Source organism: Diceros bicornis, chromosome 5 (assembly GCF_020826845.1).
Source record: "Diceros bicornis minor isolate mBicDic1 chromosome 5, mDicBic1.mat.cur, whole genome shotgun sequence".
In the NCBI taxonomy this organism is placed as follows: domain Eukaryota; kingdom Metazoa; phylum Chordata; class Mammalia; order Perissodactyla; family Rhinocerotidae; genus Diceros; species Diceros bicornis.
The window spans coordinates 45796949-45811055 of NC_080744.1; the positions used below are offsets into that span (position 1 = coordinate 45796949).

The 14107-nt window shown below is 39.9% G+C and overlaps 2 protein-coding genes across 5 annotated transcripts in view; one reads left to right on the forward strand and one right to left on the reverse strand.

Moving 5' to 3' along the window:
• Positions 1-11739, forward strand: part of GALK2 (galactokinase 2) — a 135032-nt gene extending 123293 nt beyond the window's left edge. For all 4 annotated transcript variants that reach the window (XM_058541540.1, XM_058541539.1, XM_058541538.1 and 1 more), the window contains 2 exons: positions 906-1107; positions 11139-11739. In XM_058541540.1, the coding sequence (XP_058397523.1) occupies positions 906-1107; positions 11139-11346 (410 nt within the window). In that variant the 3' untranslated portion in view covers positions 11347-11739. The remainder of the gene's footprint in view (positions 1-905; positions 1108-11138) is intronic.
• FAM227B (family with sequence similarity 227 member B) overlaps positions 11709-14107 on the reverse strand; it is a 202071-nt gene continuing 199672 nt past the window's right edge. Inside the window, exon 16 of the mRNA XM_058541547.1 lies at positions 11709-11834. Within this exon, the coding sequence (XP_058397530.1) occupies positions 11709-11834 (126 nt within the window). The remainder of the gene's footprint in view (positions 11835-14107) is intronic.

Genomic DNA, 14107 nt, shown 5'->3' on the forward strand with positions numbered 1-14107 from the left:
TATGTACATACACACACATTCAGTCATTTGTTGCATAACAAAGGGGATATGTTCTGAGAGATGTGTCATTAGGCGGTTTCATTGTGGTGCAAACATCATAGAGTGTACTTACACAAACCTAGATGGTACAGCCTACTACACACCTAGGTTCTATGGTACTAATCTTATGGGACCACCATTATATGTACAGGCCATCCATCATTGACTGAACATCATTATGCAGTGCATGAATGCATATATATGTACATATACGTATATGTGTATACACACATATGTGTATACACACATATACATATATAAATAATTGTGCTTATCTCTAGGATACATTTTTAGAAATGGAAGTGCCAGCATAAGCATTTTAAGTGGTCCTTTCTGGTTGGTAACAGTGGGAAGAATGTGGCTCTGGGGTCAGACATCCCGATCTATTCTGCTTCTGCCACTTTCTAGATGTGTGGTCTTAGCCACGTAACTTCACTCCGCGGAGCCACAGTCTCTTCTCTGTTAAACAGGGATCAAATTGCCCATCCCCCAGTGCTGTGATGAGAACTACGTGAGATGGTGCCTTTAAAGTGCCTGAAATGTAGGGAGTGCTCAGTACATGTTACCTCTCCCATCCTATGTGATGAGTCAGTTTGCACACACATATGTGCATGTGTCTGGGTGTGTCTAACTAAGTGAAGAAAACATACTTACAAGATTATATTCAGTATGAAGAAAAAAGTAAAATTGACTTGAAAAGAGATTTAGACTATAGAGCATTCTTTCAGTGAATGAGAGACCTATTTAAAGCCTAAGGTATTGCTAATGAAGACAGAAATGGAAGTCTTCAATAACTGTATTTCTCTTAGTCCTGGGCTATCTAGTAACTATTTCTAACCCTGCTCCCCATCCCCTTCCTTCCTAAGTGCCCATCTTCAAACTCTACCAGCGGGCCAAGCATGTGTACAGCGAGGCTGCGCGAGTGCTCCAGTTTAAGAAGATATGTGAAGAAGCACCTGACAACATGGTCCAGCTGCTGGGCGAGTTAATGAACCAGAGCCACGTGAGCTGCCGGGACATGTACGAGTGTAGCTGCCCCGAGGTGGACCAGCTGGTGGACGTCTGTCGGTGAGGCTGAGAGCAGCATGGCGGGGGCTGGGGGATGCTGCCGAAGAACCTGTTTAAATTAACGAAAAAAGTGCAACATTTTCATAATCTTCTAAGTGAAAGAAGATCCTTCCCCACTTCCTATAGAAGGGGTTGTCTATGATACAGAGCTGAACTTGTTCTCTCCTGAATATCTGTAGGATGAAAGATTGGAGACCTGACTCCACGGCTTTCTGAGGCTCCAGGTTTGGAGTCAGTTCTTCACAACATCATAAGAAAGACTTTCCCATCTTTGGATGATCAGGCGTTTCAGGGAGCTCTTCTCAGACACGGACCCTGATGTTACTTTCTCATGATATTTTAATCAATGGTGTCCACTACACTGTGGCTGTGCCAGCATCTCCTGTTTGGTGTCCTAAGTTTACTAGTTTTATTCAAAGAAGGGAGAAAATGGAAAGAGAGCCTCCAGCCTTAGAGGAGTGTATGAGGGGAGGTTCTGAAGGAATTACTCAGAAAGCCAGCATTTCCTGCCTTCCAGGTTTAGGTTAGGCGATTTAGGGGAATAAGGACTAAAGAAAGCCCAGTTTATAAATGGTCAGTTGAGACAGAAATGTAAGAGGGAAACTCTTTCACAAAGCCTGAGAATAACTTCCTTATAATTGCTAGAGAATGGGGCTAATAGAGTAGAATGGTCCCTTTACCCAGAATGAATCTCACTGACCCTGGGAGAACTGAAAGAGAAATGGGGGAGCTCTCAAATGGCTACATGTTATTTCCCCTGTAAGAAGGTAATACAGAACTGCCTGCAATTAGTAGTGAAAAGATAATTGACCACTTGGTGCCTGTGGCTCGCCTCACTCATTGCCACACTCCCAGCCTGAAAAGTTTAAACCAAGTAGCTCCAGTGATCACAAATTGCCGTGTGTAACCTAACTTGTCGAAAGACTTGAACACAGCATTGATGAGAATCACTCTGCTGACGTCAGTGTTCGCTCGCTAATTGCCAAAAAGCCTTCCAGAGCTTGTTTCATTATAAGTGCTGTTTTCTGAAAATATAAAGGGCCCAGTGAATGGAAGGGACAAATATTGTTCAGTTCTAGAAATTAGAGGAAGTGGAATGATTTGTGCAGAAATCGGGAAGAAATGGCTTTGCCTAGAAGGTAGTGGAATAGTTTGCCCTCTGAAAAGCAGTGCAGGGGCATTTACCAGCCTCCTGGCATTCTCTAATGAACTCTCTCTTCCTGAGATGGTCAACCAGCTCCTTCTCTTACAGAACTTACATTCTCACGGGGAAAGAGGAAAATGACAATTAAAAATAAAATAAGTGGTAGTGATAAATGCTATGGAAAAAAAATAGAAGAGCTAGAGAGGACCAGGGTTGGGTGGGTAATATTTGTATAGAGTGGTTGAAGAGGGCCTCTCTGAGGAGGTGATATTTGAGCAGAGACTTGAGGGAAGTGAAGAAACGAGAGCAATAAGTGGATAGGCCCAGAGATGGGTACGTGGCTGTCACGTGTGAGGAAAAGCAAGAAGACCAGTGTGGTTGGAGGGCAGTAAAGGAGGGACAGGGTAGTAGGTGAGGAAGTAAGAGAGGTGGTGGAGAGCCATAGCTCATGGGCCTTGTAGGCCATAGGAGGAACTCTGGCTCTGAGTAGAGAAAGGTGGCAATGGAAGTGCTAAATGATTCTATGCTAGATATGCCTTGAACAAGATTCAAGAGAACTGCTGTGTGGGTGAAAGGGAGGAACAAGATGACTCCTGGGTTTTTGGCCTGAGAAAATTTCCTTGTTTCTGTAAAAGCCACATTTTTGGAAGGCAGGCTTCACATTTCTGGGTCAGCATTATCTTATAGTACCATAAGATATGAGAGCAGGAAGGGGCCTTAGAGATCTGAGAAGGCACTAAGAGGTAAGTGATTTCAACAAGTTAATATAATGAGTCAGTAGGAAAGCCTAGCTCTCAATCCAGTGTTTTTTGCCACACCTATCTCTCTCCCCTTGGGCTATACCGAGACGTGATTACATTTGAATGTGGGTCATTTTTTACCCATTTTCCTTCCCTAGCTTTACAGCTTTAATGATGAAGGCGTTGGTTGTCAATAGTTTGCAGTATTTGAACATGGAGCAAAGCCACGTTGAGCAGAGGAGGCAGTGTGTGGAGGAGGATGAAAACTGGGCTGGAAGTGAGCAAGGCTGAGTTCTAGCTCTACCTCTCCGTTCTGAGCTCTGTGACGTGGGACTGTTGCCTTGCTTTATGATCTCCAGGGTCTTTTTCTGTTCTAGAAGTCTATAGGTCTATATATTTTTTTTAAATGTGGTTCTAGTGAAAGATTTAGTGGCTGTGTCTTAAAAGGGTTTGAAAGAACATCTTTTATTTATTTTTTCATTTATTTGGTTTTGGAAACTCCTGTCTTAATGGCAGCTAAGGCGTTTCTGTCCAGCCCATTTTCATCTGCTGTTATTGCTTTTCTGAAGAAAATCCAGTTGTGTCTAGTATAGGGAACTCACTCCCTTTTTTACAGTTGTTTTCGTTTGGAAAGCCAATTGCTAAGTATCAAATTAATTTCTACTTATTCCGTAGCCATATAGGGACCGAGTTTCCCACATTGAAAGATTATCTTTTGGCATGTTGAAAATATTGGCCAGAATAGTTGTCTGGTCCTTAAGCTTCTTATATAATTAATTTTTTCTTTGCTGTCTCTGTGACCAGCATATAATATTCTCCAAATATTCCAGTTAGTTGCTAGTTACTAAAAGGTCCTAAGTGGCAGAGCAACCTCAGAGGGGGATAGCCCAGGGGAATTAGGTAGATGCGTCTTTGATGCCATTCCTTCCTTCAGTCCACAAATGTTTTTCAGTAGGGTATTTGTGTCTCATGTGAAACTGTAGTCTAAACTCCCACTTTCAAAAGCTCCCGCACTTTCTTTTGAGTGGATATATGAGGGAAGAAGGAGGAATGCAGAAGAATACAAAAAGATAGTAGTAATGTGGAATGGCTAAATACCGGGGAGAGAAAGATAAGACAGTGGAATAGTAGTAAATGGTAAATGTGGGGAAAGATTCAAATAAAAAACGGTGACACGTTTAAGCCCTAGTTCCCTCTGAAGCTTTATCATTATCTCAGGGGCCCAGGCAGAGCAAGTGTTGGACGTGCTGGGAAGGGCCCTGGCAAGGCCTGCTGGGCCACTGGCACCATCAGCTCAACTTCTGGTAGGGAATTGTTTTGTTTAAGAATCACTACCACCTCCACACTTCCCTGTCCCCTTTAAAAATATTAGCACCACTAAGGAAGGTATGACTAAGACTGGGCAGCCTGAGAAGACTGGTTGGCTTTGGGAGACAACCCAGAAGAAGAGGGAGGAGGGAAGCTGAAACGGGTTCAGGGAGGAGCACCACCACCAACAATCTTTAGATTACCTTGGTCCTGGTCCACTTCTGGCTCTTTAAAATTCCTTTAGTCTTCGTGAAGGCCTACTTGGAAGCTGTTTGCATGAAAAGCCAACCAACTGATTGAGTGAAGGAAAGATTCCGATGCCAAGAGAATATTCAGGGCACTAGTACCAGCTAAAATCTTAATGTGATCTGAGCTAGACTGTATTCAAAAGGCATCTCTAGGTAGCTAGCGCATAGGACAACGTATAGGAAGCTACTTATGACCCAAGTGGAGGGAAGGGGGGAAAAAGGATAGACGAGATCACCAATGCTTGCTGTTGTCTCAGTCGAGCCTTTTACTGTTCTTTAAGAGAAAATCAGTTTAGAATCCAAAGGAAAGTTTAGGAAGGAGAAGGAAACTACACTTATGCAATTAGGCTGTTTATTTTTTTATGAAGTGAATTTTAGAAAACCTTAATTATGTGAAACAAAGTATAATAATGAAGGAAAAAGAGGAAGCTTGCCCAATTATAAAATAAGTCTTTTAAATGAACAAAATGTAAATTTTAAGAAATGGCTAAATTTTAAAGTAGGATTTACCGAGAACAGAAAACAATTTGAAACCAAGTCAATTGTATGTGAGACAGCTAGCTCATTTGTTATCGGTTTCCCTGGTTATACTTAGGAAAAATAGCAATGCCTTTTATTTCCATTTGACACTTGTTGAAAATAGAGAGGACTCATTGCTGCATTATTGCCCAACCTGTTAAGGAAGATGAACGACATATTTTAACAGCCCAACGAAGGTTACAAAAGTTAATTCGCTGTCTTCGTCGGAAGCCTTCCCACAGTTTTTCTGTGCTGCTCAGCCTCTTGCACCCGTTCGCCTGACGAGGTCAGAATGAGGAAGAATGAAGTGCAAATCAGTGTGTGTGTGTGCTCTTTCCCCATGATCTTCAGTGCTGGTCTGCACACTCTCCCAAGAGGAAGGGAGAGGGCCATTTCTGCTGTCCTTTGTGGCTCACTTCTCTTTGGGCCTGCGTCTTCCACTTATTGCCCCTTCCCCCCCAAAATATACATATGTATGCCATTTGCTGGAACCAAACCCGCTGGGCTTCAATGGCCTTTAGTGGCTTACATTTCTAAAACAGACTTGTAGTCAGTTTCTTATGCTTTCTCATTTGAACATTATTTAAAGTCTATGGTTTCTGGGATCTAAAGCAATCTGAAAGTGTTTCTAACATGGCTGTAAAAATCATAGAAATTGTTCTGGAAGGTCTGTTTTCCTGAGATTCTAGTCAGAAAATTATAGGCTTCAGAGCAGAAGCTAGAAGTTTTTCCAGGTAAAGAATATATTACTGACTGCTTATAGTTATATATAATAGATATGTGTGTGAGCCATCTCACATGTAATTGACTTGGTTTCAAAATTGTTTTATGTTCCTCAGTAAATTCTATTTTAAAATTTAGCCATTTCTTAAAATTTACATTTGGTACATTTAAAAGAGATATTTTATAATTGAGCAAGCTTCATCTTTTTCCTTCGTTATTATACTTTGTTTCACGTAATTGAAGTTTTCTAATATTAATTTCATAAAAAAATAAACAGCTTGAGTATATATTTTGATATTTTAAAACAAATATAATAATCCAGCAGCCATTTATTAGAACCTACCGAATGCCTGGAATTATGCTGGGCTAGGATTAGAGAGAGAGAGAGATAACCTGTCCCTACATTCAAGATTTTCTGCAATAACTAATTTAATATCCATTTGTATAATATAAAAATATTTACTTATTTTAAAATAAATTAAATTGGATTGATACAAGTCACAACTCTTTGCTTTCCCTCTTTGTAGTTTGTAGCAAAATTGGGTCTTACTGGATCCCCCACCCCCTCTACGAGTCATTGTCCTGTACCTTAGTGAGTGCTTTATGGTAAGTCAGTTCATTTAAAAGTAGGAAATTTTAGTCAGCCTCTATTGGGGGCCTGGAAAGTTAGTTACATGAATACACTTTTCAGTGATAAAGGATCGAAGGGAACATTCTACATAATCCTCATCTCTCATCTGCCCTAGCCTTTTCTTGGCAGATCATGCTTTTTAAGGCAGAGGCTGCTTTTGTTGTTTTGATCAACCCTTGCACATTATTCCCATTCCAGTAGCCACAATCATCAAAGTGGTATTTGGGGGACTTTAGGGTTTTGGTTTTCATAACTCTCATATTGCCTCTCTGATGTGCAGTAGCTCAGGAGCTATATTTTTAGTGTCTTACTGTTTTCCCAGGAAAAAAATGCAAACATAAAAAGTTCACTAAACACCCTTGGCTCACCTACTTTTCTTTCTTAATTTAAAGCTTACATTGGTCTCCTAACTTTTGGATCTCTCTTGGAATTTCTGTGGCAGATGCCAAAGGGCATCGTAAGCACCAGTGGGGACCACTATAGACTTGACCCTTCTAGCTTGTGAGTTGTGTAGCTGGGTAGGCTGCTGACCAGCTGCTGGGGCAGCCCCCTGATATGTGATCACAAGTGCCATTGACTCAGGGGCAGAAGGCTATTTATAACAGCACTTAGCATTCTTTATTTGGGAAATTTGAGCCCTGATGGTTTCAGACCCTGTGGTTGATGCAGTCCAGTCCATTTTCATCCACAGCAGGCAGGGTGGTGGCAGAGCAGCTCTGGAGACTCAGAAGGGAATGAATGTATTTACCTAGAAAGACTTCTAGCTTCTGCTCTCTGGAAACTGGCAGGATACTCAGGAAAATAGGCCCTCTGACACAGTTCCTATGGGTTTTGTAACCAGTTAGAAATAACACTCTCAGTTTGCTTTAAGTTGAGTTCTGAAACCACAGCTTTCAAAAATTGTTCAAATGAGAAAGTTTAAGAAAATATGCCTAGAAGTCCACTGAAGACCTTAAAAGACCTGTGACTTTAGTTCAGCAAAATGGCATAGTTTGGTCCTAGAAAATCAAGTAAGAGGGTACACTGTTCTTCTCTAGACCATGCTGTGATTGGCTTTGATACCCAGATTTTAGGGGCTTCCAGAGATGCTTCACTGACACCTCAGTTTTTCTCAGCATTTTCCACGGGGAGAGAGAGTTTGATGTGACTGCATATGACAACTTATCTTTTTCAAATCACCAAATTGCAAAATGTCCCTTTGCCAGCCTAGGAACTCAGAATAATCCTAGAATCCCAGAGTCAAAGAAACTTTTCGCCTGGATGAAAGGAGTTGGGCCCAGTTCAGCTAGAGTTGGGCTCAGTTCAGCTACTGGGCCATAAGCTGAATGTTTTTGGGACAGGAGGAGATGAGTAATCTTTTTTTTCTTTTTAATTGTGAAATCTTTGTTGTACATTATTGTTTGTCAGTCACCATATAAGTGCATCCCTTTACTCCTTGTGCCCACCCCCCACCCCCTAGCCCCTGGTAACCACCAAACAGTTCTATCTGTCCGTGTGTTGGTTTATCTACCACATATGAGTGAAATCATGCACTGTTTGTCTCTCTTTCTGGCTTATTTCACTTAATATAATACCCTCCAGGTCCATCCATGTTGTTGCAAATGGGACGATTTTGTCTTTTTTTTTATGGCTGAGTAGTATTCCATTGTATACATATACCACATCTTCTTTATCCAATCATCAGTCGAGGGACACTTGGGTTGCTTCCATGCCTTGGCTGTAGTGAATAATGCTGCGATGAACATAGGGGTGCATAAACTTCTTTGGATTGTTGATTTCAGGTTCCTTGGGTAGATCCTCAGTAGTGGGATAGCTGGATCATAAAGTATTTCTATTTTTAATTTTTTGAGGAATCTCCATATTGTTTTCCGTAGAGGCTGCACCAGTTTGCATTCCCACCAGCAGTGAATTAGGGTTCCCATTTCTCCACAGCCTCTCCAGCATTTGTTGCTTTTTGCCTTGGTGATTATAGCTATTCTGATGGGTGTAAGATGATATCTTAGTGTGGTTTTGATTTGCATTCCCTGATGATTAGTGATGTTGAGCATCTTTTCATGTGCCTATTGGCCATCTGTATATCTTCTTTGGAGAAGTATCTGTTCATTTCCTCTGCCCACTTTTTGATTGGGTTGTTTGTTTTCTTGTTGTTCAGTTGCATGAGTTCTTTATATACTATGCAGATTAATCCCTTGTTGGATACGTGGTTTGCAAATATTTTTTCCCAGCTGGTGGGCTGCCTATTCATTGTGATCCTGGTTTCATTTGCCTTATAGAAGCTCTTAAATCTGATGAAGCCCCACTTGTTTATTTTTTCTGTTGTTTCCCTTGTCTGAGTAGACATGGAATTCGAAAAGATCCCTTTATGGCTGATGATGAACAGTGTACTACCTATATTTTCCTCCAGGAGTTTTATAGTTTCAGGTCTCACCTTCAGGTCTTTGATCCATTTGGAGTTGATTTTTGTGTATGGTGAAAGAAGATGGTCTACTTTCATTCTTTTGCAAGTGGCTATCTAGTTTTCCCAGCACCATTTATTGAAGAGACTTTCCTTTTTCCATTGTATGTTCTTAGCTCCTTTGTCAAAGATTAGCTGCTCATAGATGTGAGGTTTTATTTCTGGGCTTTCAATTCTGTTCCATTGATCTGTATGTCTGTTTTTGTACCAGTACCATGCTGTTTTAATTACTATAGCTTTGTAGTATGTTTTGAAGTCAGGGATTGTGATGCCTCCAGCTTTGTTCTTTTTTCTCAGGATTGCTTTAGCTGTCTGGGGTCCTTTGTTGCCTCATATGAATTTTAGTATTCTTTGTTCTATTTCCATGAAGAATGTCCTTGGGAATCTGATTGGGATTGCATTGAATCTGTAGATTGCTTTAGGTAGTATGGACATTTTTACTATGTTTATTCTTCCAATCCAAGTGCATGGAATATTTTTCCATTTCTTTATGTCATCAATTTCACTCAGTAACATCTTATACTTTTCATTGTATAAGTCTTTCACTTCCTTGGTTAAATTTATTCCTAGATATTATATTCTTTTTGTTTCAATTGTAAATAGGATTGTCTTCTTGAGTTCTCTTTCTGTTAGTTCATTGTTGGTATATAGAAATGCAACTGATTTCTGTAAGTTGATTTTGTACCCTGAAACTTTGCTGTAGTTGTTGATTATTTCTAATAGTGTTCCAATGGTTTCTTTAGGCTTTTCTGTATATAAGATCATGTCATCTGCAAACAGCAAGAGTTTCACTTCTTCATTGCCTATTTGTATTCCTTTTATTCCTTTTTCTTGCCTAATTGCTCTGGCCAGAAGCTCCAGTACTGTGTTGAATAAGAGCGGCGAGAGTGGGCACCCTTGTCTTGTTCCTGTTTTCAGGGGGATGGCTTTCAGTTTTTCCCAGTTGAGTATGATGTTGGCTGTGGGTTTGTCATATATGGCTTTTATTATGTTAAGGTACTTTCCTTCTATACCCATTTTGTTGAGAGTTTTTAGAGTAATTTTTTTTATTTGCAAGCATTTTTGTTTTCTTCCTTAAACATCTATTTTCATTTGAAAAGCATATTTTAATGAATAAAACAGATGATGAAAGGAAATCAATTGAGAAAATCATTAGGGGGATAATGAATTACTGGTGTGCAATAATTCTGATGTCCTAGAGTAGGAGTAATATTCTATTGATATTTTCCAGGAAGTAAAGTAGCTCATTTAGATGGAAAAAAGGGACAAAATTGTGCTAAATTAATTCTGGAGTTTTTAATCTGCTATGAATTTGGAGTAAATTTCATTAGGAAGAATTGGAAATACATGTTAACTTTCATTGTCAGGATAAATCGCATCTTTTAAAGATGAGTGAACCTTGTACTTTGTAAGGGCCTGACACTTTGGCACAAATCTTAGGTTTGAAACTGTGTCTGGTTGATGGTGACTAAAATTCGCTTTTGCTGTGTGGTGGTTTATATAGTAATTTCCATCCTAATCAGACACGGTTGTCTGATAGTAAATTCTGAGTCCAGTTGTCAGACCAGCTCCCGAAGGTGCAGAGAAGAACCTGTAGAAGCCACCATCCTCTTTGTGGAAAGGTCTGCCTAATTTCCCAGCAGCGATTAAATGGACAAACTGACCTAGAGTTTAATAACATGTTCTTTGTTGATAAATTTATTCAGCATAAATCTAGACTATCTGTTATGGAGACTGATTCTTTCATGTGAAATAGCCATGCCTTGAGAACCCAGCTTACATAGCCACCAGAAGAAGCCCTCGCTTGTATAAGACTGTGCACTTTAAATTCTGATTTGCCCCCATTTGGAGCGACCTTCTGATTCATAATGTTGATCATGTGCCCTGCCTGTTTTCCTTTTACTCCCTCTTCCTGATCACCTGTAGGCTTGCTACACAACTCTGCAAGTGCTGACTTTATGGAATCAACACTGCAGTGGGTTATTGCTAGCCCTCATGAAGCAGGAGTACTGCTAACTTTTACTACTTAGAGCCAAAACCAGGGGCTAGTTTTCAATGCAATTAGATTTCAAATCACCTTCTGAAACCGTATAAATTTCTTAATGTCCTAAAATGTTTGACAACACCAAAAAAAACCCCGAACTGAAAAAAAACACATATTCTCTTATTAGAACTTGGGTAGGTTGTGTGTTCTATAAGGACCAGGCAAATCACTCTCATTTTCATTTGCAGGTTCTAATTTTGATTTTTCTCATTGTTTTAGGAAGTTTGGGGCTCAAGGGTCACGACTTACTGGAGCAGGATGGGGAGGCTGCACAGTATCGATTGTACCTGCAGACCAGCTGCCCAGCTTCCTAGCAAATGTGCACGAAGCTTATTACCAGAGGAGCTACCGGAGCTTAGCGCCGGAGAAGCAGAGTTTGTTTGCTACCAAACCTGGAGGTGGGGCTTTGGTTTTCCTTGAGGCCTAAACAATGTAAAACATCTCAGAGAAACTATTTAGGGCATTTAGGAACTGGCAGGACTTCTTATGCCACAGTAAATTAATCCTCTTTCTGTTTTGTATTATGATGAACGATTGCTATTATCCCATATTTCCAAAGAAAGAGTTAAAAGCCCTCTCTGGTTCAAAATGATTATTTTTCCATCTTAAAATCTGTTTTCTACCAATGACAGCCAAAATTATGCTTGGACAGATATCTTAAGGATGATTTACTGAGATTTATTGATTTTAAGATTTTTAAAGATGAATTGGTAAAAGACACTCAATACTGACTTCATGGATTGGACTTGAATTAAACATACTGATACAATCAAATTGTAAGCAGTGTTCTTAAATACAGTTGATTTCTGGTTTTTCTTGACCTTCTTCTTCCTCAAAGTTGTAGTTTTCTGTTGTTGATGATGATGATGATGATAGTGATGCCAGAAATTCTCTCTCAGTTTGAGCTTCAGAACGCTATTAAAATAATATATTATTAAGGATTCATAGATTTTCCTGGACATCATATACTTAAATGTGAGATTCCCCCAATTATCAAGATGGGAAGGAACACTTAATGGGGGAGGGGGTGTATAAAAAGATGGATTTAGGGAGAAAATCCCAGGATCATTTAATTTTTTTTTTAACCATGTGATATCACATAATCAATCACTTTCAGTTCTTTCGGTCCTGAGCTTCTCTCAATAGAGAAACTTAGAGGAAAGACACTTAAAGTTTTTAATCTCTATTCACATTGAAATAGAGAATTATCTGGATGATAATTCAGATAATTCAATTTGTTCGTGGAATTTACTTTCTTCCCACCCTACCCTACCTTTTCTCAATGCTTTCTAATCCAAGAGGCATGCTTACTGTTTTGGGAAACCTCACCCATGCCTTGCGTCCCTTTATTGTCTGTCTAGCAAGTCTTGTTTGTATATGTGGACCAGTGTAGTGCAGGTGTGCAGGTATGTGGGTAAGAGTATGAAAAGGCTTAGAGGGGGTTCTGGGATTGGGTAGTGGTGTTGGTGGGTGCCTATATGCATTTATCAAAAGCCAGCAGAAATGTTTGGCCATGCGGTGATGGTAAATGAATGGCTTTCTCTCAAGGATAGACTACAGGAGGGCCTTCCTGAATTATATGAACATTTAGACCAAAAGCATTTGACTGCTATAATCAGATAATTGAGACAGCAGTGGTCTTATGGCATGAATTATCCTGAAAATTATCACAATTTTCTATGATTCTATGATTGTTTTTGCTCATTAATGTGCAACTCAAAGATTAGACATCATCATCTTGAATCTCAGTTCCACAGAGTTTCAGGCAAAGCTGCTTGTAATATTTCTCAAAGGACAACTGTTATATATAAAGTACTAGGAAGTCCATTATTCTATTCTAAAACTTCTGGTGCATTTTCATTCATAGCAGAAAAGTAAACGCTTGACAAAGCTTAAGTCAAATTTGGTGAAAGAATTTTGAGTTTTCTAAACCCAATAATCCAAACTCTGAATTGATTTAAAATTATAATTTTTGTTTTTTAATACCTGCCATTTTCCACAGAAGATTTGTAGCCGGTATATAATTTTTTAAAGATACCTGGATCACTGTAAAAAATGGCCCTTCCATGGTTTTCCTATTCTATTTAAATTTTTTACCGTGAGATTCTTTTTTTGCAACAGGTGACTAAAAATTTCCAGTGTGCAGTCCATATTTGTCTTGATATCTGACTTGAAGAAAAAACTATTTTTCAATCAAACCATCACCAAGTGTTATTCTAGAAATTATGAGAGAGATCAAACTTGTCTGGAAAGGATGGAGCTAGGGCCACTGGAACAAGCTTCATGCAGACAATGGAATTTGAGCAGGGGGCCCTGAAGGATAAGTAGAATTTGGAAGCTGGGGAGTAGGATTCCAGATGAGCAAAGTATATGAGTATGAGTAAATGGGTATGGTCAGAAGGCTCAGTGGGAGTTCTGAAGGCTGTGCCTTGGGATATACTGGAGAATAAGATTGGCTATACTGGCTGGAGACAGCTTTTGAAGAGCTCCAAAGCCAGGCAGCATTTAAACCACGGGTTGCAAACCAGCAGCTCATAGGTCTGCAGATATATTTAGTTTGGTCCTCACAGTGTTTAAAAACTTGAGGTCCAAATCAGGAGATTTTACAGAAGAATCTGGATTACTGATGGTGGCAGATCTGATAACACTCTGGCCTCCGTTCCTGCAGGGCAACAAGGACCTGGGGATGAGGGAGGCGCTGCCTGGTTTAGAAGAGGCATGGACTGTCCAGGGTGCTGCTGTGTCCGCAGCTCCGTGTAGTTTCCCTGACACTCGGGCCATTTACCATTTACCAGCTGAGGTCACTTGCCCTTTGCCAGCACGCTTGCACAGTTGTTTTCTTATATGGAATAAATATTTCTCTGTATCCATATCTCTATAAATAGGGAGAAAAAGAGACCAAGAAAAATGGGAGAATTTCTTTTTTTTGTAGAAGTAGTGAATAGTCCTATTTGTTTAATATTAAACACCCAGGTGTTTTACTCCTTGCTATCACCTTTCTGGCTCATATAGGAATTTGATTAGATTGTTTGATCTCTGTTTTTGGCATTTCATCAGCAGCCAATGAGGATTCCTCTAGATTTTTGAGTGGAAGGCTGACATGCTGACAATAAAAAGCTTTCTCCTATTCCTGACCTCAGATTGTCCAACCTCCAGATTTACTGTACACTATTCTCCACATGTTCTAG